The sequence below is a fragment of the Lepidochelys kempii genome, chromosome 12 (genome assembly GCF_965140285.1).
Source record: "Lepidochelys kempii isolate rLepKem1 chromosome 12, rLepKem1.hap1, whole genome shotgun sequence".
NCBI classification, from domain to species: Eukaryota; Metazoa; Chordata; order Testudines; family Cheloniidae; genus Lepidochelys; species Lepidochelys kempii.
Genome location: NC_136391.1, coordinates 1,337,301 through 1,362,627, shown reverse-complemented (window position 1 = coordinate 1,362,627; position 25,327 = coordinate 1,337,301). Strand labels below are relative to the sequence as shown.

General features: G+C 48.4%; 2 protein-coding genes across 5 annotated transcripts in view; one reads left to right on the top strand and one right to left on the bottom strand.

Annotated features, from left to right (window-relative positions):
- Window positions 1–9,452, bottom strand: part of CFDP1 (craniofacial development protein 1) — a 127,612-nt gene extending 118,160 nt beyond the window's left edge. The window contains exons 1-2 of one of the 3 annotated variants that reach the window (XM_073307049.2): window positions 7,855–9,452; window positions 813–921 (exon numbers count right to left, since the gene is read on the bottom strand). In XM_073307049.2, the coding sequence (XP_073163150.1) occupies window positions 813–921; window positions 7,855–7,909 (164 nt within the window). In that variant the 5' untranslated portion in view covers window positions 7,910–9,452. The other 2 variants (XM_073307050.2, XM_073307048.2) reach the window with 2 other exon arrangements.
- On the top strand, window positions 8,441–23,715 carry TMEM170A (transmembrane protein 170A). 2 transcript variants are annotated; one of them, XM_073307051.2, is made up of 3 exons: window positions 8,441–9,496; window positions 17,027–17,197; window positions 19,169–23,715. In XM_073307051.2, exons 1-3 carry the CDS (start codon window positions 9,382–9,384, stop codon window positions 19,297–19,299), a joined length of 417 nt encoding a protein of 138 aa, XP_073163152.1. In that variant the 5' UTR covers window positions 8,441–9,381; the 3' UTR covers window positions 19,300–23,715. The 2 variants fall into 2 exon arrangements, with proteins under 2 accessions (XP_073163152.1, XP_073163153.1); XM_073307052.2 differs by having other exon boundaries at window positions 8,447–9,496; window positions 17,027–17,128.
- Window positions 23,716–25,327: the final 1,612 nt, after the last annotated feature.

The following is a 25,327-nucleotide window of genomic DNA, read 5'->3' as shown; positions in this document are numbered from 1 at the left end:
TATATGGCAAAAGCCGATGCTACAAAGGCTGGAAAACTTGGGTAAGGAAGTTAGCATTCTAGAGCAGTGGTTCTCAACCATGCGTACCCCTGGGAGTATGCAGAAGTCTTCCAGGGAGTATATCAACTCATCTAGAGATTTGCCTAGTTTTACAGCAGGCTACATAAAAAGCACTAGTGAAGTCAGTACTAACTAAAATTTCATACAATGACCTATTTACACTGCTCTCTATACAATACACTAAAATGTAAGTACAATATTTATACTCCAACTGATTTCTTTTATAATTATATGGCGAAAATGAGAAAGTCAGCAATTTTTCAGTAATAGTATCATGTGACACTTTTGTATTTTTATGTCTGATTTTGTAAGCAAGTAGTTTTTAAGTGAGGTGAAACTTGAGGTACAGAAGATAAATCAGCGTCCTGAAAGGGGTACAGTAGTCTGGAAACGTTGAGAGCCACTGTTCTAGAGGAAAGAGCCTGGACCTGGAAGTCAGGAACTGGGCTCTATTCCTGGCTCTGACACTGACTTCCAGCACGGCCTAGGGCGAATCATCTAACCTCTGTCTCTACATCTGTCTGAAGAACAGAGATAATGCTCTTTTAGAATCTTCCCTTATAAGTTTGGCACTTTTTGTACTGTCTTTGCAGGTAACCTTTAATACTAACCAAAGAGCAAAGCTTAAACTACACCGCATTTTCATAACTGAAGTAAGGGAGGGCGACTGCAGCTGATCCCAGTGGCTTAGCAGTGAAGCCACTGACAGACCAGTTATGATCCCATTAAGGTGGGATGGATTTGGCATTTACCTGCACACAGTGCCTTTGGAACTTTTTTTGCCTTTTTCTTTGTATGGTTTCTCCTCATCCTCGTCTTCCTTGACCAACTCGCTCACATCATCTTCACTGTACTCCTCACCTGGAACCACACAGCAGCAGGACCCACAATCACCCAAGAAACAAAGGAAAACAAAGACGATTCTGCTCTTGCCACAGGAAAAAATGATTTCAAACAACCCATTTGCCAAAATTAGAATCATAAGTATATGGCACATCCAAGTCTTGCCAGTGGAACCTTCTCCTTGGCCTGCTCACTGAAAGCATGCTGGTGAAACAAGCTATAGGCATACTGTGTTCAAAGGCTTCCTTAGAAGTCAGGCTTCAGAGGGAAGTGCTCATGCCACTTGTTTGTCTTAACCTGTTAGGACTTGTCTTTTAGACTCTAACATTTACTATGTTTGCACAGCACCTAGCATAATTGGGCCTCAGCGTAGTTGGCCTATGTGATAATCAATGTCCAGACACACCAAGGTGAGAACAGAAAGTTTAAATCCAAAATATAAGCCATTAAACCGACTGTTTGCATACTTCGTCATCATATTATATAAATACATCAAGTAAGATCTCTTATGAGAGTTTGGAAAGTTCTAACCTAATAGTCATTATTAGATACGTAACAGACCATTGTGATTAATTTATATATTTATGTATATAGAAAACTGGACTCATAAGCTTCAGCTGCAAATCACAGCAAAGTGGTGTAGCAGTCAAGCAGGGAGGAGCACCTCCCAAACAAGTTGTTTACATTAAACCACTGCAAAAACCCATTCATTATCCAGCCCAGGAAAAGACAATGATGGACCATTTGAGTTAATGGAAAGACAATGAGACATCCCCAGGTATCATGTCAAGAGGGAATTTCCCCAGTCTGAATAACCATGAGTCAATCATAATCTAAAGGCATGTCTACACTACAAAATTAAGTTGATCTAATTTACATTGGCATACAGCTGCTGCAGTAATTACATCTGCTGTGTGTGCCCACACTTTCCTCATTGTGTTGGTGGTGTATGTCAATTGTACTGTCACAGTATGGGGCACTGTGGGATGGCTTCTGAAAGCCAGTAACAGTCGATGTAAGCAACACAGTGTCTGCACCGACACTGTGTCAACCTAACTACACCAACCTTGACTCTAAATCGCTGGAGGAGTTAAGTCAGTGGTGTGGGGCAGTTATGTCGGTGGGAGTAAAATTTTAGTGTAGACACTTCCAGAGTTAGGTTGATGTAAACTGCCTTTGTTGACCTAACTCTGTAGTGTAGACCAGACCCAGGAGAATTAAACAAAGGAAAAAGCCTTTTAAAAAGAGGCTTGGAAGGGAGGCTGATCATCTAGAAACTGAGGCACAGCTTCTCAACGGGAAGCTACCCATGAACCCGAGATCCCCCCTACAGCTTAGTGGGAGCGCCAGAAAGCTATTAAAAGACAATAAGTAACTTGTATTAGACAAGGGATTCTATACAATAGAAAAGTATAAAGCCTGAGGGTTGCATCTATATGTTTATTTTCTTTATAACTTGTGCATGTTTGCTTTCCCTTACTAGTTCATCTTGGAGTCTGTAGGTTTTCTACTCAATAAACTTTGACTCCCTCAGGGAACTGATGGGCAGGATCCCCTGAGAGAATAACATGAGGGGAAAGGAGTCCTGGAGAGCTGGCTGTATTTTAAAGAATCCTTATTGAGGTTGCAGGAACACACCATCCCGATGTGTAGAAAGAATAGTAAATATGGCAGGCGACCAGCTTGACTTCACAGTGAAATCCTTGCTGATCTTAAATACAAAAAAGAAGCTTACAAGAAGTGGAAGATTGGACAAATGACCAAGGAAAAGTATAAAAATATTGCTCAGGCATGCAGGAGTGAAATCAGGAAGGCCAAATCACACCTGGAGTTGCAGCTAGCAAGGGATGTTAAGAGTAACAAGAAGGGTTTCTTCAGGTATGTTGGCAACAAGAAGAAAGCCAAGGAAAGTGTGGGCCCCTTACTGAATGAGGGAGGCAACTTTGTGACAGAGGATGTGGAAAAAGCTTATGTACTCAATGCTTTTTTTGCCTCTGTCTTCACGAACAAGGTCAGCTCCAAGACTACTGCACTGGGCAGCACAGCATGGGGAGGAGGTGACCAGCCCTCTGTGGAGAAAGAAATGGTTCGGGACTATTTAGAAAAGCTGGACGAGCACAAGTCCATGGGGCCGCATGCGCTGCATCCGAGGGTGCTAAAGGAGTTGGCGGATGTGACTGCAGAGCCATTGGCCATTATGTTTGAAAACTCATGGCAATCGGAGGAGGTGGAATGACTGGAAAGAGGCTAATGTAGGGCCCATCTTTAAAAAAGGGAAGGAGGAGGATCTGGGGAACTACAGGCCAGTCAGCCTCACCTCAGTCCCTGGAAAAATCATGGAGCAGGTCCTCAAGGAATCAGTTCTGAAGCCCTTAGAAGAGAGGAAAGTGATCAGGAACAGTCAGCATGGATCCACCAAGGGCAAGTCATGCCCAATTAACCTAATTGCCTTCTATGATGAGATAACTGGCTCTGTGAATGAGGGGAAAGCAAGTGGACGTGTTATTCCTTGACTTTAGCAAAGCTTTTGATACGGTCTCCCAAAGTATTCTTGTCAGCAAGTTAAAGAAATATGGGCTGGATGAATGGACTCTAAGGTGGATAGAAAGCTGGCTAGATTGTCGGGCTCAAAGGGTAGCGATCAATGGCTCCATGTCTAGTTGGCAGCCGGTATCAAGCAGAGTGCCCCAAGGGTCAGTCCTGGAGCCGATTTTGTTCAAAATCTTCATTAATGATCTAGAGGATGGTGTGGATTGCACCCTCAGCAAGTCTGCAGATGACACTAAACTGGGAGGAGTGGTAGATACGCTGGAGGGTAGGGATAGGATACAGCGGGACCTAGACAAATTAGAGGACTGAGCCAAAAGAAATCTGATGAGGTTCAACAAGGACAAGTGCAGAGTCCTGCACTTAGGACGGAAGAATCCCATGCACTGCTACAGACTAGGGACCGAGTGGCTAGGCAGCAGTTCTGCAGAAAAGGACCTAGGGATTACAGTGGACAAGACGCTGGATATGAGTCAGCAGTGTGCCCTTGTTATCAAGAAGGCTAATGGCATTTTGGACTGTATAAGTAGGAGCACTGCAAGCAGATCGAGGGACATGATCATTCCCCTCTATTCGACATTGGTGAGGCCTCATCTGGAGTACTATGTCCAGTTTTGGGCCCCACACTACAAGAAGGATGTGGATAAATTGGAATGAGTCCAGCAGAGGGCAACAAAAATGATTAGGGGACTGGAACACATGACTTATGAGGAGAGGCTGAGGGAACTGGGATTATTTAGTCTGCAGAAGAGAAGAATGAGGGGGGATTTGATAGCTGCTTTCAACTACCTGAAAGGGGGTTCCAAAGAGGATGGATCTAGACTGTTCTCAGTGGTAGCAGATGACAGAATGAAGAGTAATGGTCTCAAGTTGCAGTGGGGGAGGTTTAGGTTGGATATTAGGAAAAACCTTTTCACTAGGAGGGTGGTGAAGCACTGGAATGGGTTACCTAGAGGTGGTGGAATCTCCTTCCTTAGAGGTTTTTAAGGTCAGGCTTCACAAAGCCCTGGCTGGGATGATTTAGTTGGCGATTGGTCCTGCTTTAAGCAGGGGGTTGGACTAGATGACCTCCTGAGGTCCCTTCCAACCCTGATATTCTATGATTCTATAAACTTTTGGTTTTAATTTTATCCCATGCAGGTTCTGGTGTGCAAACTGTGTGAAGCATATACACCAAAATGAACTGATAACTAGAGGGCTGGTTTCACACCTTCAGAACTGGTGAACCACAGGAGAATGGTCTGAGTATCTGGTAATTAAGAACTCTTGGAAGATGGATTTGGGGAGACTCCAAGCTGTTGGGGTCACCCTGCCAGAAGTAACAAGATTGGTGAGGACCAAGGTGAGACCATATGCTTAAAGTCAGGGATCTGAACCACAGCCGCACGGCACCAAGGCATCTCCAAGTTACAGGGCAGGGGGTGACAGACATCTCATCCAGATGGACAATCCCTAAAAAATCAGCTTATTTGGTGCTACCACAGTATAAATGCTGATGCACATGGAGACTAGTTCACCTTGGAGTTGCAGGTGATGCTCTGCACGCTGTCTGCAGATCTCATTATTGGTGTACACCCTCACTCGGCACAATCGGAGCTTTTGTTTTTAAAAAAGTAAGTTTCTAGCCACTATGGTTGCCAAGAAATCCTTCCGGATGCGAACCAAGTGTAATGATGCAGTGATACCTGCCTGAGTCCGCAGAGAAGACTACCTCTACTGGTGCTCAGAGCTTCCTTGGGCAACTGCAGAATGAAACTGATTCATAGAGGCTATTCAGAATGCCCTGGGCAACAGTGAAAACTGACTAGAAACAAGCCAATTTCACTCTGCAGCTGCTCCGAAGAGTTATGACCAGCAGCAAAGAGGTGCTGAAGGCAATAACTGGAGGTCTAAAAAATCTGAGGCTGGCCAAGAACAGAGCAACAGAATAACACCCTTTGCAGCAGCCAGGAGTCCATCTGGCCCTCCTCGGCTAGCAGAAAGCGCTCTGGGCCGCGGTTTGGGATTGTGGCAGGTCTCATGTAGCTACTTGAACACAACGAGCTACTGGCCTCCTTTATAAAGCTCTCCGGGATCTACCCACAAGAAGGCCTGGATAAGAGCTAAGTTATTGTTATTACTCCAGCAAAAGCTGCCCTCGGGGCCCCCAGTACAGCCCCCACAGCCTCCCAATGCGCCCCCTACTCTCCTCCCTCTGCCATCACAGCCCCCAATGCCCCAGCGCAGCCCCCCATGCCCCTCCCTCTGCCATCACAGCCCCCAAGGCCCCAGCGCACCCCCCCACGCCCCTCCCTCTGCCATCATAGGCCCCAATGCCCCTCCCCTCCAGCGCAGCCCCCCCACCCCTCCCTCTGCCATCACAGCCCCCAATGCCCCAGCGCACCCCCCACGCCCCTCCCTCTGCCATCATAGCCCCCAATGCCCCTCCCCTCCAGCGCAGCCCCCCCACCCCTCCCTCTGCCATCGCAGCCCCCAATGCCCCAGCGCAGCCCCCCCACCCCTTCCACTGCCATTGCAGCCCCCAATGCCCCAGCGCAGCCCCCCACGCCCTTCCCTCTGCCATCACAGCCCCAATGCCCCAGCGCAGGCCCCCACGCCCCTCCCTCTGCCATCACAGCCCCCAATGCCCCAGCGAAGCCCCCCACGCCCCTCCCTCTGCCATCATAGCCCCCAATGCCCCTCCCCTCCAGCGCAGCCCCCCACGCCTCCCTCTGCCATCACAGCCCCAATGCCCCAGCGCAGCCCCCCACACCCCTCCCTCTGCCATCACAGCCCCCAATGCCCCAGTGCAGGCCCCCACGCCCCTCCCTCTGCCATCACAGCCCCTAATGCCCCAGCGCAGCCCCCCACACCCCTCCCTCTGCCATCATAGCCCCCAATGCCCCTCCCCTCCAGCGCAGCCCCCCCACCCCTCCCTCTGCCATCACAGCCCCCAATGCCCCAGTGCACCCCCCACGCCCCTCCCTCTGCCATCATAGCCCCCAATGCCCCTCCCCTCCAGCGCAGCCCCCCCACCCCTCCCTCTGCCATCGCAGCCCCAATGCCCCAGCGCAGCCCCCCACGCCCCTCCCTCTGCCATCGCAGCCCCCAATGCCCCAGCGCAGCCCCCCCACCCCTTCCACTGCCATCGCAGCCCCCAATGCCCCAGCGCAGCCCCCCACGCCCTTCCCTCTGCCATCACAGCCCCAATGCCCCAGCGCAGGCCCCCACGCCCCTCCCTCTGCCATCACAGCCCCCAATGCCCCAGGGAAACCCCCCACGCCCCTCCCTCTGCCATCATAGCCCCCAATGCCCCTCCCCTCCAGCGCAGCCCCCCCAGCCCTCCCTCTGCCATCACAGCCCCAATGCCCCAGCACAGCCCCCCACGCCCCTCCCTCTGCCATCACAGCCCCCAATGCCCCAGTGCAGCCCCCCACGCCCCTCCCTCTGCCATCGCAGCCCCCAATGCCCCTCCCCTCCAGCGCAGCCCCCCCACCCCTTCCTCTGCCATCGCATCCCCAATGCCCCTCCCCTCCAGCGCAGCCCCCCACGCCCCTCCCTCTGCCATCATAGCCCCCAATGCCCCTCCCGCGCAGCCCCCCCAGCCCTCCCTCTGCCATCACAGCCCCCAATGCCCCAGTGCAGCCCCCCACGCCCCTCCCTCTGCCATCACAGCCCCAATGCCCCAGCGCAGCCCCCCACACCCCTCCCTCTGCCATCATAGCCCCCAATGCCCCTCCCCTCCAGCGCAGCCCCCCACGCCTCCCTCTGCCATCACAGCCCCAATGCCCCAGCGCAGCCCCCCACACCCCTCCCTCTGCCATCATAGCCCCCAATGCCCCTCCCCTCCAGCGCAGCCCCCCACGCCTCCCTCTGCCATCACAGCCCCAATGCCCCAGCGCAGCCCCCCACGCCCCTCCCTCTGCCATCACAGCCCCCAATGCCCCAGTGCAGCCCCCCACACCCCTCCCTCTGCCATCATAGCCCCCAATGCCCCTCCCCTCCAGCGCAGCCCCCCCACCCCTCCCTCTGCCATCACAGCCCCAATGCCCCAGCGCAGCCCCCCACGCCCCTCCCTCTGCCATCACAGCCCCCTATGCCCCAGCGCAGCCCCCCACACCCCTCCCTCTGCCATCATAGCCCCCAATGCCCCTCCCCCACCAGTGCAGCTCCCCAAAGCCGGGGCGCTGTGCGCGGAGGCTCCCCGCCCCACCTGAGGGCACATAGTCCTCGTCTTCGGCGGAGGAATACTCCTCCGAGGCCGACATGCTGTCGGCCGGCGCCGCCGGTTCCAAGCTAGCCACTCAGCACCAGAGAGACGTGACAACGCAGGCTAGAGCGCCCTCCGCGATTCGCGCCCGAGCTACAGACTCAAGGGGGATCGGCTAGAGCGCCCGCCGGTGCTCGCGGCCGTGGGAGACGTACCATAGAGCCACGCACCGGAATGCTTAGAGCGCCCTCTTGCGCTTGGGGGCACCATAGAGCTGGGGGGCTAGAGCGTCTCGAGGGGCACTTGGAGGGACGGAACACCCGGCGGTAGCGGGATGCGGAAGTGGCTTTTCCGCTGGGCGGCGCTCTGTCCGAAAGAAGCGCCGGGCGGCTGCTGGGACCAATCCGTCGAGCATGCGTCGCGCCGGCCGCCCTGCCCCCGTCGGTGCCGTACATCTGTGAGGGCTGCAGTTCCTCGGGGCTCGTCACCCTGACCGCTCTGCGCTTTCCTGTGAGCCGGACGCCTGGGTTCTGTGCCCAGCTCCGGGAAGGGGGTGGGGTCCGGTGGATTAAAGCAGGTGGCCGTGAGCCGGACGCCTGGGTTCTGTGCCCAGCTCCGGGAAGGGGGTGGGGTCCGGTGGATTAAAGCAGGTGGCCGTGAGCCGGACGCCTGGGTTCTGTGCCCAGCTCCGGGAAGGGGGTGGGGTCCGGTGGATTAAAGCAGGTGGCCGTGAGCCGGACGCCTGGGTTCTGTGCCCAGCTCCGGGAAGGGGGTGGGGTCCGGTGGATTAAAGCAGGTGGCCGTGAGCCGGACGCCTGGGTTCTGTGCCCAGCTCCGGGAAGGGGGTGGGGTCCGGTGGATTAAAGCAGGTGGCCGTGAGCCGGACGCCTGGGTTCTGTGCCCAGCTCTGTCGCTGTCTTCTTCAGAGGCTATGGGCAGGTGACTTTGCCTCTCCGCTCCTGTTTCCTTTGGGAATAATGACACTGGCCCACCTTGCTAGAGGGGCCTGAGGTTGAATTAGCCACTGTCTGTGCAGTTGCCGCTCGGCAAGAGCCGCACCATTCAGACAGTCTGTTTCCAAGCCGTGATTGTACAAATGCTCGTAGGCTGATAACACACACAGGGCCCCGCGCCAACCAGCTCTACTGCTCCCTTTATTGCCTTAAAAATAGGTGGCCAGTTAATTACCTGCCCTACCCTCCTTCCCGGGCACCACTTGGGCTCCGGCTTTGGGAGCGAAGTCACTGTGCAGGGGTGGCCAGGCCTTGCGCTGAGAGGAGCAGTGAGCCCGCTCCCCCCCGCTATCCGCTCACGTCTGCAGCGGAGGGAGGCGGCGGTCGAAGCTGGAGGACCCGCGGGGGCCGGGACTGCGGACAGTGCCTGCAGCCTGAGGCCCCGGCACGTGCAGGACCGGCTCGGGGGCGCTGCCAGCCAGCGGGGCGGGGATCGGGGACTTCTGAGCGCACAGAGCTGGTGCGGCGCCCTCCGCCCGCAGGGGGCGCACTTGCGCTTGCGAGAGTGTCAGGGCGGGAGGCGTAGCCGAGCGGCGTCCCACCCCGCTAGGCACCGTGGGGTAATGGGCAGAGGCTCTTGTCTGTCATGGGGAGAGGCGGGACCCGACCGGCGATCCGCGGTGCGATTGGCGCACAGAGCCGTCCGTTCCGCCGGGGCGGGCTGACGAATTCCGGGAGGCCCTCTCAGGTGAGGCGCCGAGGCTGCTCCCGGCCCTTAATGGCGGCGGAATGGAGAGCAGCGAGCCGGGCGCGGGCGGGCTCCTGCAGCAGATCCTGAGCCTGCGCCTTGTGCCGCGGGTGGACAATGGCACCCTGTTCACCACCCCGCTGGTCAGCTTCCCAGGTACCGGGCTGGCCCCGCCCCGCCCGCCCTTTCCGGGACCCCGACGCCCTTCCGCGTCCCCTCCGGGACCCGGCTCCCGGCCCCGCCCCTTTCCGGGACCCCGACGCCCTTCCGCGTCCCCTCCGGGACCCGGCTCCCGGCCCCGCCCCTTTCCGGGACCCCGACGCCCTTCCGCGTCCCCTCCGGGACCCGGCTCCCGGCCCCGCCCCTTTCCGGGACCCCGACGCCCTTCCGCGTCCCCTCCGGGACCCGGCTCCCGGCCCCGCCCCTTTCCGGGACCCCGACGCCCTTCCGCGTCCCCTCCGGGACCCGGCTCCCGGCCCCGCCCCTTTCCGGGACCCCGACGCCCTTCCGCGTCCCCTCCGGGACCCGGCTCCCGGCCCCGCCCCTTTCCGGGACCCCGACGCCCTTCCGCGTCCCCTCCGGGACCCGGCTCCCGGCCCCGCCCCTTTCCGGGACCCCGACGCCCTTCCGCGTCCCCTCCGGGACCCGGCTCCCGGCCCCGCCCCTTTCCGGGACCCCGACCCGGTCCATTCTCCGGCCCCATCCTTCGGGACCGCAGACCCGCCCCCGCTTCATTTTCTGAGCCCGTCCCTGGGGGCCCTGAGCTCGCCCCAAGTTCCGGGAAGCCGGCCGGCCGCCGCCGCTCCCGCCCCGTCCGTTCTCCGGCGCCGGCCCCGGCCCCGCCTTTCAGGACAGCCTCCAGCTGCGCCCACGTCCGCCCCTTCTCCCCCGGGACCGATTCCGCCGCCCCCCCTTCATCAGTCTGTGTGTTCTGGTCACATTCTCTGTCTGAACTGAGCAGTGCCAGGCCCTGGAATCACAGTTTTCAGTGCTTGGCTCCAAGCCCCCCTGCCGTCTGTCCTTTAAGAAAGGGTGACCAGAACTGAGCAAATCTAACTGTGGCGGTGCTGAAACCATCAGCTAGAGCCTGCCCACAGGGCTCCTACCCTTGAGATCACTGATTAGGTGATGGCCACACTGGGAATCTTTTGTAAAAATGCCCTATAAGTAGGTAAGGTTAGAGAACAGAATTGTGGTGTCTCTCCTAGAAAGAAGCTCATCAAATGGGTTTGCATTGCCCCTAGATTCAAGCGAAACCCTGCCAGGCCTTCAGCAAGTTTTGAAACATGGTAAATGCCTGGGAAGCAGGTGTGAGAAATGGTGGCTAAGTGTTCTTGGTGACAGTAATAGGTCAAGTGCAATCAGGCAGTGACTCCAACCTTTAAAATCAATTGATTGATTGTGTCCCACATGCACCAGCCAACAAAACCATGCTTCTATTTTAAAAGCTGTAGGTAAAAACTGCTCCCCCCCCCCCGTCTAAATGAATGTGGGTACAAATAGGGGTCACTTGAATCAAAAGCTATTAGCCAGGATGGGCAGGGATGGTGTCCCTAGCCTCTGTTTGCGAGAAGCTGGGAGTAGGGGACAGGGGATGGATCACTTGATGATTACCTGTTCTGTTCATTCCCTCTGGGGCACCAGGCATTGGCCACTGTCAGAAGACAAAAAGAAAAGGAGTACTTGTGGCACCTTAGAGACTAACCAATTTATTTGAGCATGAGCTTTCCTGAGCTACAGCTCACTTCATGGTATGCATACTATGGAAACTGCAGCAGACTTTATATATACACAGAGGCTATATATATATCAGAGGCTCGTTCACCTGCACATCCAGCAATGTGATATGTGCCAGCAATGCCCCTCTGCCATGTACATTGGTCAAACTGGACAGTCTCTACGTAAAAGAATAAATGGACACAAATCAGATGTCAAGAATTATAACATTCGTAAACCAGTCGGAGAACACTTCAATCTCTCTGGTCACGCAATCACAGACATGAAGGTCGCTATCTTAAAACAAAAAAACTTCAAATCCAGACTCCAGTGAGAAACTGCTGAATTAGAATTCATTTGCAAATTGGATACTATTAATTTAGGCTTAAATAGAGACTGGGAGTGGCTAAGTCATTATGCAAGGTAGCCTATTTCCTCTTTTTTTTTCCTACCCCCCCCCCAAGTTCTGGTTTAACTTGGATTTAAACTTGGAGAGTGGTCAGTTTGGATGAGCTATTACCAGCAGGAGAGTGAGTTTGTGTGTGTATGGGGGTGGGGGGTGGGGATGTGAGAGAACCTGGATTTGTGCTGGAAATGGCCCACCTTAATTATCATGCACATTGTAGGGAGAATGGTCACTTTGGATGAGCTATTACCAGCAGGATAATGAGTTTGTGTGTGTGGTTTTTGGGAGGGGGGTGAGGGGGTGAGAGAACCTGGATTTGTGCAGGAAATGGCCCAACTTGATTATCATGCACATTGTGTAAAGAGTTGTCACTTTGGATGGGCTATCACCAGCAGGAGAGTGAATTTGTGTGTGGGGGGGTGGAGGGTGAGAAAACCTGGATTTGTGCTGGAAATGGCCCAACCTAATGATCACTTTAGATAAGCTATTACCAGCAGGACAGTGGGGTGGGAGGAGGTATTGTTTCATATTCTCTGTGTATATATAAAGTCTGCTGCAGTTTCCACGGTATGCATCCGATGAAGTGAGCTGTAGCTCACGAAAGCTCATGCTCAAATAAATTGGTTAGTCTCTAAGGTGCCACAAGTACTCCTTTTCTTTTTGCGAATACAGACTAACACGGCTGTTACTCTGAAACCTGTCAGAAGACAGGATACTGGGCTAGATGGACCTTTGATCTGGCCCAATATGGCCATTCTTATGTGCTTAATCCTCTTTATTATTGGTCCCCTGTATGGATGGATATCTTTGGCAGTACAGTTGCTTCTCCAGTTTTCATGACATTTGACACTCCATATAGAGAATGGCATTTAAAATAAAGGGACAAGTTTACAGTGTGAGCAAAAACAGGCTGCAGACTTACAGTGTACGTACAATATCACAGTCTGATACATACAGTCTGTGTGTAGTTTGGAGCTTTGGAGTGAAGCCTTTTCTGATTATTACAGTATTGCTAGTTGAAGCAAGTGTAAAAAGGGGCTGCTCTTTGGTTAATTGTTGAGAGGCTAGACGCAAGGGTAGCTTTGCTTGCATTAAAAACTACTAGGAATCTCATTACAGGTTTGGTATCACTTCAGTCACAAATGCAGGTTGTGTTTTACTGAACTTCGTTTCGTTCTAGAGAGCAGTGAGAGGGAACTCGATTTTGTTTACTCAGTAGGAAGGCTTTTCTAACAGCGATCTCACTGGGGAATTTAAAAAAAAAAGTCCTTGGCTATTTCTCTAACTTCTACACTTGAGACCTCGTTCGCTGCAGTATTTAAGCTGCTTTTCTACTGTGGTGCTATATTTAAATATTATATGTCTCAAGATTCAAAGATCAGAAGGGACTGTTGTGATCCTCTAGTTTAACCTCTTGTATAACACAGGCCAGAGAACACCCCCCAAATAATTCCTAGAGCAGATTTTTTTAGAAGAATATTTAATTTTGATTTAAGAATTCCGTATTATTCTGAGTGCAGAATATAGAAGTGGCAAGCTTGTTTGATTAGTAAACAAAACAAGGAGTTACAAGTAATGCATTTTGTTTGAACCAACTCTATTAAAATCGGTAAGCTGTTACGACTCCAACTGCATTAAATAATGCATTAACAAAGCAATAGATGCATCGCTGTAGTGGCAAATTCAATTCAGAGGTACAATTGATAACTTTTTTTTGAGGGAGAGTTAATTAATTTGTAGTGCTTTTGTTATTTTAAAAAGATTAAGCAAGACTTGAAAGTGCATATCCATACAGAGCTTGGTATTGTAATACAATAATAAGTAATAAGACAAAGGAGAAGTACAGCAGGAGTTCCTCATTTCAAAGGATGTTTACAATAGCAACAGTGGTTCTCAAAGATCATCATTTTAGTCCTCTGGCAGAGCTATCAGGACGCCAGTCCCTACACTCAAAAAAAAAAAAGTTTCCAGAATCTGTGGTATTAACACTTGTCACATTACAAGATTTTAAATTTCTTGCTTGGTTAACCTGAAATAACTTCTGCAGAAGTAGTGCAGGAGTCCTTGTCAGCAAGCTTACAAGTTGAGTTCTATTTCATCATGGGAAGAAAAACTCAGTCAGTTTTTCTGCCAACTTAATTTAACTGCTTCCTAATGATGCTTGAATCCAAGCTGTTGTCCTGGAGAGAGAGCTGCTTCTGAAGTACTACACTTACACAAGAGTAAAAAGTTGCCTTCTGTTTCTAGGCATCCTTATTGCTCAGGTTCAGAGGCAGCTATTATCTAGAAGAACAGGTGCAGAGCAGGTTTCAGAGTAGCAGCCGTGTTAGTCTGTATGTGCAAAAAGAAAAGGAGTACTTGTGACACCTTAGAGACTAACAAATTTATTTGAGCATAAGGTTTTGTGAGCTACAGCTCACTTCATCAGAGCAATAGTTGTCAAAGGATCAAAACAAATTGCAAGTAATAGCATAGATTGCATATTTATACCTGCCTCTGGAAATTTCCACTACGTGCATCTGACGAAGTGGGTATTCACCCACGAAAGCTTATGCTCCAATACCTCTGTTAGTCTATAAGGTGCCACAGGACTCTTTGCTGCTTTTGTACATTTCTTTATTACTGTACTCTGCTGTTTGACTCAAGGATGTGGTTTTCAAACAGCCCATTAGTGTTGGAAATCCAAGCTGTTAACTAATTTTCCAGCAGAAATCTAGCAGATAAATAACACAGGATCTTTATGCCATGGCACTTAGGTTTTTTTTTTCCTCTCGGGATCAGTACTAGAATTTTTTTTAAATACTCAAATAAGATTTTAAGGGTGCCCTAGCACCAAAACTTGCTTCCATGTTGACTGTCTGGGTGAATCCATCTCCTATTTAGTCAGTTTACAAATACAACTTTTCCTTAATTGCCAGTCCTGCAAACTCAGCTGGGGATATGCAGGTCAAGATGGCTTCTATCTGGCTTGTGCATCATCACTAGGGCCCTAAATAATTCAGTCCATTTTGGTCAATTTCATGGTCATAGGATTTTAAAGTCATAAATTTCATGATTTCAGCTATTTAATTCTGATATTTCACAGTGGGGTCCTGACACAAAAAGGAGTTTGCAGGGGGAACAAGGTTATTGTAGGGCATGTTGCAGTACTCCTTCCCTTACTTCTACACTGCTGTTGGTTGTGACACTGCCTTCAGAGCTGAGCAGCTGGAGAGCGGTGGCTGCTGTCCGGGAGCCCAGCTCTGAAGGCAGAACCGCCGCCAGCAGCAGCACAGAAGTAAGGATGGCCTGGTCTGGTATTGCCACCTTTACTTCTGCAGAGCTGGGCCCTCAGTCAGCAGGCGCCGCGCTCTGACCGCCCAGCTCTGAAGGCAGCAGCACATAAGAAGGGGTGGCATGGTATGGTATTGCTATCCTTATTTCTGCGCTGCTGCTGGCGGGGCGTTGCCTTCAGAGCTGGGTGCCTGGCCAATAGCTGCCACTCTCCAGTTGCCCAGCTGTGAAGGCAGCACAGAAATAAGGGTGGCAATACCGTGAGCCCCCTAAAATAACCTTGTAACCCCCTTGCAACTTCCTTTTGGGTCAGGGACCACAACTTGAGAAAAACTGGCCTCCCCTGTGAACTCTGTATAGTATGGGGTAACAGCAAACAAAAGACCAGATTTTGCAGTCCGTGACACATTTTTCATGGCCATGAATTTTGTAGGGCCCTAATCATCACCAATAACAAAAGCAACAGGTCACATCCTGCCTGCAAGGGTAGCTCTAGCCCTTGTCCTGAATGGGGTTGCATGAGTGTAAATGAGGGCAGAATTTGGCCCTGCAGTTGTTCCACTCTGCACCAGCCAGCATAGAATCCAGCAGTAGTTGTGTTGACTCATTGGAGTAAAAAGCAGTCAATCATGTTATTGTCACAAAACTGAGCAAGTCTGACTATACTGTGGGGAGCAATTTTCCTGCTAAGGAGGTGCTACCATTCTTATTCAGTGTCACTTTCAAGCTAGATCATGGTGTGCAATGCATAGTCGTATCCCTTGGCCATGCTAAAGAAATTGCTCTCTTGATCTCTTCCTTACCTTCCCCCAACTCCACTAAGAAGGCTCATTTTCTGACAGCGATGCAGACCAGTGCAGTATTCTGTCTAGTTACTGCTTTTTCAGGTTCCTATTCCAAAACAATTCGGTGTTCCTTTGATCTCCCTCCAGCATGGAATAAGTTTTGGTAGCATGAAGAGATTCAGAGAAGTGTGCCTGTATCTTGGCTGCTATAATAAACAAATGATCAGATTGTAGATGCTCAAGGGATTATTACAGGGCCGTTTACACTTGTGATACATCAATTCCAAAACTACAATGTAACTTTCAAATTGTTCTGAAGTTAGGGCAGGCATTTGTAATGGCCGAATGTCGTCTTAGCATTGCCATTCCCAAATCCGAGCAAACTTCTGTAGCTGCGTGTAGTGAGGTCACAGCTTGGTCCCTTACATCATGGACACTCTTAGGGTACATGGTCTATATCTTGTTTCCTCTTAAACTCTTTAGAGCAGGAACTTTGTCATCCTGTGTGTTTGTACAGCACCTAGCACAGTGGGAGCCCAATCCTGATAGAAGCCTGTTAGGGTTCCCTCCCCATTTTGAACTTTAAGGTACAGATGTGGGGACCCGCATGAAAGACCCCCTAAGCTTATTTTTACCAGCTGAGGTTAAAAACTTTTTTAAGGCACAAATTCTTTTTTCCCCCCCTTGGGTGGGTACTGCTGCTACCACCAAGTGAGTTAGACAAAGATTTAGGAAAAGGACCACTTGGAGTTTGTTTCCTAAAATATTTCCCCAAGCCTCTTTACCCCCTTTTTTGGGGAGGCTTGAGAATAATACACCAACCAAATAGGGAAACCAGATTTTTAAAAAACAGAACTTTATTATAAAGGGAAAAAAAGTAAAAGAAGCACCTTGGTAAAGTTAGGATGGAAGGTAACTTTACAGGGTAATCAGATTTAAAACTAAGCCCTGGCTGGGATGATTTAATTGGGGATTGGTCCTGCTTTTGAGCAGGGGGTTGGACTAGATGACCTCCTGAGGTCCCTTCCAACCCTGATATTCTATGATTCTAAAACACAGAGGATTTTCCTTTAGGCAAAACTTTAAAGTTACCCAAAAAAAAAACAAAAAACCCCAGGGATAAACCTCCCTTTTAGCACAGGGAAAACTTACAAGCTAAAACAAAAGATAATTTAATGCATTTTTTGCTATTACTTACTATTTTTGTAACATTATTTTAGTAGGAGCTGGATTACTTGCTTGGTCTTTTCTTTTGTCTCCCGAGAGAACACCCGCAGAGCCCAGAACAAACCCTTCCAGATTTGAAACTATTTTCTTTCCCCATTGATCCTTCTGGTCGGGTGCCTACTAGGTTAATTGAACTGGTTAACCCTTTATAGGTAAGGGAGGGATATTATGCTACCCTTAGCTGTATATTTATGACAGAGCCTTTGGTAGCGGCTGTTGTGTTCAGGTAGACGGTGAAGTGTCCTGCCTGAGTCAACTCTCTTTCTCCTTGCCTTGCAGAAATGTGGTATGGTGTATTCCTGTGGGCACTGGTGTCCTCTCTCTTTTTCCACATCCCTGCGGGATTACTGGCGCTCTTCACCCTCAGACATCACAAATATGGTAGGTTCATGTCTGTAAGCATCCTGTTGATGGGCATCGTGGGACCAATTTCTGCTGGAATCTTAACAAGTATGTTAGACTTTCCAAAGTACTCATTTGACTGATGGGTGTCTCTTGGTGAGAGTTCACTTCAGATGCTTGCTGAAGTGGGATGCTATTTCTTCCCCATGAGAAAGGAACTAACATCTCAAAGTAAGGGTCCTGCCCCATGTGCTTTAAGTTAGACCTTCCCATACAGTTTCTTAATGCTCTCTTTTTCTAGTGTCTTTCACAGAGGATTTCAAAACAGGCTCAAATGGAGAACAATTAACATTGAGCCGGAAGATAAATGTGGAATCTAACTGTGGCACGTCTAGTCACTTTTTCAGACTTGAAATATATTTAAAATATTTTACAGTGATCTGTATGACAGGTTTCAGAGTAGCAGCCGTGTTAGTCTGTATCCGCAAAAAGAACAGGAGTAGTTGTGGCACTTTAGAGACTAACAAATTTATTAGAGCATAAGCTTTTGTGGGCTACAGCCCACTTCATCGGATGCATAGAATGAACATATAGTAAGAAGATTTAGATATACATACATACAGAGAAGGTGAAAGTTGCCATACAAACTGTAAGAAGCTAATTAATTAAGATGAGCTGCTATTAGCAGGAGAAAAAAACTTTTGCAGTGATAAACAAGATGGCTCATTTAGACACTTCACAAGAAGGTGTGAGGATACTTAACATAGGGAAATAGATTCAATATGTGTAATGACCAGCCACTCCCAGTGATCTGTTTTAGAGTAGCAACTGTGTTAGTCTGTATCCTCAAAAAGAAAAGGAGTACTTGTGGCACCTTAGAGACTAACCAATTTATTTGAGCATAAGCTTTTATGAGCTACAGCTATTTGAGCTATTTATTTATGCTCAAATAAATTTCTTAGTCTCTAAGGTGCCACAAGTCCTCCTCCTTTTCTTTTTCCCAGTGATCTGTATGTTTGCCTGAAACTGAACAAAGGATTCTGAGTCATGGGCACAAAAGATTCTGGTCTACGGTGTCCCACAACTCATTGAATAAACAGTTTATCTAAAGAAGCCCCATACAATACGCCATTCAATGAGGCATTAGCAAGGTTTTATTATTATCCCATTTTACTTCTGGACTGTGATTGGTATCACATTGCAATGAACGTGTAATGTGCTACTGCTGTCCTTCATAGGATCCAGTCCCGCATTCTCTCTCTGTCTGCCGTATTCCCACCTTGTACTGGGAGTATATGTCTGTCTCAAATAAAATGTTTTGCATTTTCCCCAGTGAAATCCCTTCCATTGCCCCAGGTCCTTCTGTAGTATCCAGTCTCCTCTCCTGTCGGAACCTCTCTCTACTTTCCTTAACTTGTGAGGATGGTAAACAATGCATCCGGCACATGTGTATATGTATACCACCTATAGTAAAACCTGCCAACAGTGATCACCTATAGGATAATAAAATCGCAGTACCTCCATGTTAATTGTGGTGTTGTGACAGTCTGATAGGGTGGCTGGGAAACTAAACCCTCCTTTGGTGGCTGTTAAGTGTGGACAGGGCTGTTCCATAGTTAAAACTACATTAAAAGAATGCTGACATGTCTCGCTAAGAACTCTGTGCTGTTGTAGGCATTAATGAAGTGAACAGTTGGAGAAGAAAATGTTGAAATCAAGACTCTAGTCTTAACTGCTGAATAAAGAGAGCAATTCTTTCCAACTACTTAGTTTTTAAAATGTACTTCAGGTGTTTGATTTAAACAGATGTCTGGTTAATGACTGGAGACTTTACAAAGACCAGGCAAAATTTTGTTTATATTGCTTTTTGCAAGCACAGTTATTTGCTAGCATGATTATTTTCTTTTATTTAGATGTAAAACTCCAATGTATTCAGTGGTTTGGACATCTAAATAACCAAAGCTGAACATACAAAAATAGACCAGACTGTGAGATTGGCCCTTGCTGTCCATTCCTGTGTATGACTAAAAGTTTCTATCTCAAACTTGCCATAGCACATTAACGCTCTTTTCTTATCAGGTGCAGCTATTGCTGGAGTTTACAGAGCTGCTGCAAAACAAATGATCCCCTTCGAAGCACTTACTCTAGGTGTGGGGCAAACGTTCTGTGTGATGGTGGTTTCCTTCTCACGGATTTTAGCAACTCTATAGCATTCCTCTGGAGACTTGAGTCTGAAGATCAAATCGGGAGGGGAGAAGATTTCGACTGCGTGGCAGAGGTAGTCCATGAATATGGCAATTTTTCAAGCTCTGGGCAGAAAACAGCATGAGACGAAGATCCTGGACATACCTGGAAGGTGTTATGTGTCTGGTTTTCTAAAGGCCTGGTTCTGTCGCTGATTTGGTAGCAGAATGATTTAAACTAGGGAAGAGATCTAATCTGAGGGGTTATGCACTCCAGATGAAGTTCCTCAACACAATGTTGGTTTGTTTAAACTTGGCTTCTCTAAAGTACACAAGCAGGCACAGTAAAAAAGCTTGTCTTGATTTTCTTGTAGCACAGCTGTGTCCATGCTTCCCTGGAAAATAAGGGGTTAAATATTTCACAGATGCTACTGCAAGCATTATCATCTTCAAACCAGAATATACTGTTTGATCAGTCTTCAGTCTGTTGTAGACTTGGTTGAAACTGAAGCTAATTTATTAACATTTATTTTGTTACATTTTGGTAACATTAAGTGCCAAGGTTTTTGGGGGGGGAGAAGTCATAGGATGGGGGGGGAGGGCCGGCCTCTGGGGTTAGTAGCGTTTAGTATAATGTTGCAAACAATGAACTGTTGTAGCAACAGAAAGAATCTACAATGTGACATAGAGAGGTTCTGCTGTAGAAATGTTACTACTGAGTGACCTGGCAGGTACAGAGTTCAGTGAATGCTTTGACCTCTTGCTACTTTACGCTTTGTGATGAACCTTTTAAAACACTTTTTAAAGATGTGAAATGCAGTTTTTATGAACTATATTAATTGGCCTTCCCCCCCCACCTTTCTAATGATAATTGTTGGGTTTAGTGGGGGGAGCAGCAAAAGGAAACCTCATTTTAGATACTTAGAAATGGAAATTACAGTGAAATTACCAGCCACCATATACCTTCTGTTAAGGAGGCAAATTCTGGTGAATGACCACTACCCCAGCAACAAGTAGTTGTAAATCATGTATGTATCCCTCTTGATCTCCATGCCTTGAAAAAGCCTGACTTTGATTAAGCTTTTGTTAGTTCTCCCTTTAAGTACTTAAAGTCTTAACATGTTTACAGTGGCATGAAGGTAATTCAAGTTTTAATTTGATGTTATACTAATCAGAGGTCCAGAGATTTAGAATTCTGCATCTGGCTTCCATGAGTCACAGCATGTGCCAGCTGTGTGTCTTAATGGGCCACTTGCACATCCTCCATTCTAAATATCTGGGCCTAACCATCTCTGAGATGTCTCTGAAGATTGGATGCGTCTTGGGGGAGTCCAAGAAAGTGCCTGGGTGATTTGCCCTTCCTTCAGTGACTAGTACTTCCAGGAAACATGATCTCTTCTGTCCTTTCTTTGTTTGTTTTTTAAGAAAAGGATTTTAAACTTCTTTCACTCTCTGCCCTTTTGACAGAAGGCACTTGTGCAGTAAGGGCCCTTGTACAGCCATGTGCTTTCTTTGTTCTCTAGGGCCTGGGGACTAACCCTAAGCATTCCTTTAAGGCTATGTAGCCATCTGCAGCTTCCCCGCTGTTTGTCATGGTGCCGAGGGCAATGTATTTGCATTTCCAGATCCACTTGCTACAAAGGAAGCATCAGATGTGTCCATTAGTAGGACATCTGCTCCTCAGGAGACACTTTTAAAAATCGTTGATTTTTTTTTTTTACTGAACTTGTTTTTAATTATTTTATTGGCAAACCAGATTGCCTTTTACATCTAAATTCCTGCTTCCTTTTACAATAACACCCATCACTTCCTCCTTACGTAATGCCATCTACCATAAACAGCCAGAAGAGAGGTATTGCACTTTTTGCAGCATAAAGAAATTGTCCTAGCATAATAGTCTTCTATTGCCCATCAACAGTTATCTGGAGAGGCAGTTTATTGTGATGAGGCTTTCCTAGAATCGGTCTAATGCTGACTGGTCTAGTTTTAATAAAAAAAAAAAATACAAGCTGTGGGATAATCTGAGAGAGGCTTTCATGTGAATGCCTAATCTTTAGGTGGCAAAGCTTCAAATTAAATGTAACTGCTGTTGTAACACACTGAACACCAAGTAACTTGTACTAAGCACTGGGAATTCTAAATGTATCCTACATGTGTTATGCTGCATGGACAGGGCTGTCATTATTACCCTTGTATCTATCTCTCCTAGTGGCTCAGGCTTGGTTATTTTAGCCACCTCAGACTCCTTTCCAAGAGTCTGAAAGGAGGAAAAGCAGTCTAAAATGAGCTATGTAAAAGTCACCTTGTATCCTGTCCTCTTTCCCATTTATCTCCAATATCTGCACAGCATAGCCCATGTCCTAAACGCAGCTTGCTTTGCAGATGATCCTGAATTTTGTTGGGTACAAAATTCCTTTGTCTATAAAAGTCTTGTGCCATGGGGCTATTGTCAGATACACTCAATATCTTAGAATCTTTTCTTTATGGGGGCCACTAGAAACTGGCATTCCAGACATTTGCAGTGACCCCTGTGCTTGTGTTCCCACCCCGTGTTTGAATTCCCTCAAGAGCAAGGATCATACCCCATGGGAGAGCTTAGCAGAAAAGGCTTCATAATATTCTGACATGAAAGAGCTGAGAATCTGCAGGTCTCTCATGAGGACAATCCAGAGGGATAAATGAAGCTGGAGAGCAGGTGCCCTCACCTATACAGTCAGTTTTGTTGAACCAGCAGTCCCCAAATCCAGAGGGTTTGTTGTCCTGCTGGTTTGTTGTCCTGCTGCTGACTCTTCCTGTAGGGATGTGAAGGAAGCAGTGGTGGGAGGCGGGAGCTGGTGCCAAAAAGTTCTCCTAAAAGATCTCTCAGCTCACAGGTAGCGCACTGCTGCTTTCCATTGCCACTCACTAGCAGAGGGCATCTTTGTGCTTTTGACCATTAATTGCTGTGGTTTGAACTTGAATGAAACAAACTCATAATTATGAGCTAGAACAAATATGAAGATAAAATGGCTTAGAGCAGTGGCTCTCAAACTTTTTTACTGGTGACCCCTTTCACATAGCAAGTCTCTGAGTGCGACCCCCCCTTATAAATTAAAAACACTTTTTTTATATATATATTTAACACCATAATAAATGCAGGAGGCAAAGCAGGGTTTGGGGTGGAGGTTGACAGCTCGCAATCCCCCATGTAATAACCTCGTGACCCCCTGAGGCGTCCTGACCCCCAGTTTGAGAATCCCTGGCTTAGAGCAACTGGAAGACCTAGAAGCTGCTCTATTTTCTACCTATTTAATTTCCTTAACTACCATTTATCTGTTCACCTTAAAGAGTGTGAATATGCATCTTCAGTAGGCATTGAGTGTTGAATGATTTGTTATCTGTAGTGTTTATCTGAATTTGCCCAGGTCCAGTGAATTTTTCAGGGAGCGGTCTTGTAAAGGTGACCAATCAGGTCTTATCAAATACTGAGTCACAGGGGCAAGGCTGTTCATATTATTTTAGTGATAGGGGAAACTTCATGAGTGCTCTGCTATCTTCAGTGTTCTCTGGTCTTATTGTCCACGCTCTGTTAAAATGCAGAAGGCTACAGAGGAGACATCCTTCTCTCTCCTTTCCCATGCAATAAACCAAACCCAAAAGAAGAGCTTTTGTGCTGGTGTAACAAATCCATTATTAAAAGCAACGTCTGTCTTCCACCCCCACCATCAAATGTGCTTGCTCAGTTCCTTAATGTCCTTTTAAACTTTAATTAAGCAAGTAGAAGCTCACAGTTAATCTTCAGCTGGTATGAATGGATGTAGTGTCACTGAAATAAATAGGGCTATGCTAGTTTACAAAAACGGAGGATCTGGCCCTCAGCCTGTACATAAAAATATTTACTGGGAGGGAGGGAGGGACTGAATCTTAAGAGCCAGTGAAGACACTGTAATAACAGTTCATGCCTAGAAGGTAGCTCTTTGTCACCAACTTTTTATCACAAGTCTGTGCAGCTGTTGCATGGGGCTGTTAAAATGACACAGGCTTGTTTGGGTGCAGTGCAATTCCCACTGCATCATGGGGCAAAATGACCACAACTAGCAAAGAACTTGTAGAAAAATGTGAAAGCATAGGTTCTGTTGCCTGACTGTTGAAGGTGCATTTCACCCTAGTCCAGAGAGCCTGATCAAAGGCTTAAGTGAAGCAAAAAGCCTGTCAAGAGGCCTTCTGCACTGGAGTCATTTTATGCCTGGAGCAGAGGTTCATGGTCCTGCTGTTCATGTGTGTGCACATACTGTGTGCTGGTTTGAACCAAATCAGCCTCCCTCTCTATCGCACTCACTGCTACAGCCAATATGAACAAATTTTGTATAACAGAAAACAATGTAAAAGTAAATTCTATTTTTCTACTGACACTTCTAATGCTGGTGCAGCTGTTTACCAATAAACTCTGATGATCGCTGTGAAGCAGACCTGTGTACATCCTCTTTGTAGAGCAGTGGGAGGGTGGATAGTGGTGCTTCATATTCAACTGTTTTCTGCTGCTTTGTCTTAATGAGCTAATATAGATAGAGCATTAGGTGAATTTCCTCCTAAAAGTCCAATTTGTTGTCTATGGAAATCCACACTATCTTCCCCGTGCCTGGAGTCTGTTGTTTCAGTCAGCTCAGCTGGATCGTGCACAGTTAATTTAGTGTCTATAACTGCTATTGTAATACTTTGTTTTTCATCAGAGGCTCTCCAAATGCTACACAGGGGTCAGGAAGCATGGGGGGGGCAACGGGGACTGAGACTAAGTGATGTGCCCAAGGGCCCACGAGGTCAATGGCAGAGTTGTCTCCCCTCTAACTACTAGGCAATAATTTCCCTTAAAAGAAATGTCCTCCTTGTGTCCTGAACCCATAACCTGAAAGGCTTCTTTGTAGGACTGAGGAGAGAGACTCAGTAACAACGCTAGTTCAGACAGAGATGTTTATTCATGAGATGCAGATGGGTGCTAGGATGTCCTGTGTACGCTGCTGGTGAAATCATTCCTGTAGGCCAGGCTCTCATCATGGCACAGTTCTTCCTGTCCAGTCCACAACGATCCCATGGTGTTTCTCGGAGAGGGTGGAGAGCACTTTCAGAATTCCCTGCACACTGTCCTCCACCGTCCTCTCTGCCTGCTGCAAGCACACAAAAGGGGGAGAATGAAACTCCACTTATGTTTGAAGCACCCGCCCCAGGAAAGTGGGTTCCTGGCCTTGATGGCAGTTGGCCCACACCTTCCTGTGCTCGCTGCTTCCTTCCAGGAACACAGCTAGCAAATCCAGGCTGTTGCTGTGGGGCGGGGCCAATAGTCACCTTTCTGGAAGGAAAGGGGAGCATAGATCTTGTGAAGCTGTGTGTGGGAAGGTGGAAATAGGGACTGGAGGAGAAGCAGCAGCAGCTGCTGGACCTCCCAAAGTTGGAAGCTGATCAAGTTCTCATGGCCAGGCAGAGGCACAAATAAGAACAAGGGTTGAAGGGGGGAGAAATATTGGGGAGTGGGGGACAAAAGGACATGGAGACACAGATGAGGCAGGACGGGGGATGCAGCTGGAGCACATGGGACCCAAGGCCATAGGTGAGATGCAGATAGGGACACTGGAAGATTGGGGGAGGTGGGGAGAGGAATGACTGGAGAGGGAGGAAGATTAACCCCATCATACTTCCAGAAGACACAAACCACATCCTCACTTATTCCCTATCCATCTGCAAGAGTGTGGATTTGCACCAGAGGGGGAAATCACAGTGGTCTTGTGCCCTGATGATCCTGGGGCCTACCAGTGAAGTGACTACAAATGCTGGTTTTACTGAGACACTCCCAGCTTTCACAGTGTCCTGCAGCCCCGCGAACGTCTCAGGACTCCAGAAACGTCCTGGCTTCTCACTTCATTCATCAAACAGTGTTTATTTTACAACTGCAAAATGTTTACTCAAAAGAGGGGCATTTACTCTGTGTTTAGCAGGAGCAAACAGTGCAGTGGGTGCAGGAAGTGTTCAGTGCCAGCAGTGGCTGGAGTGCAGAGAAAAGCCAATGAGCGGAGATGTTATCAGA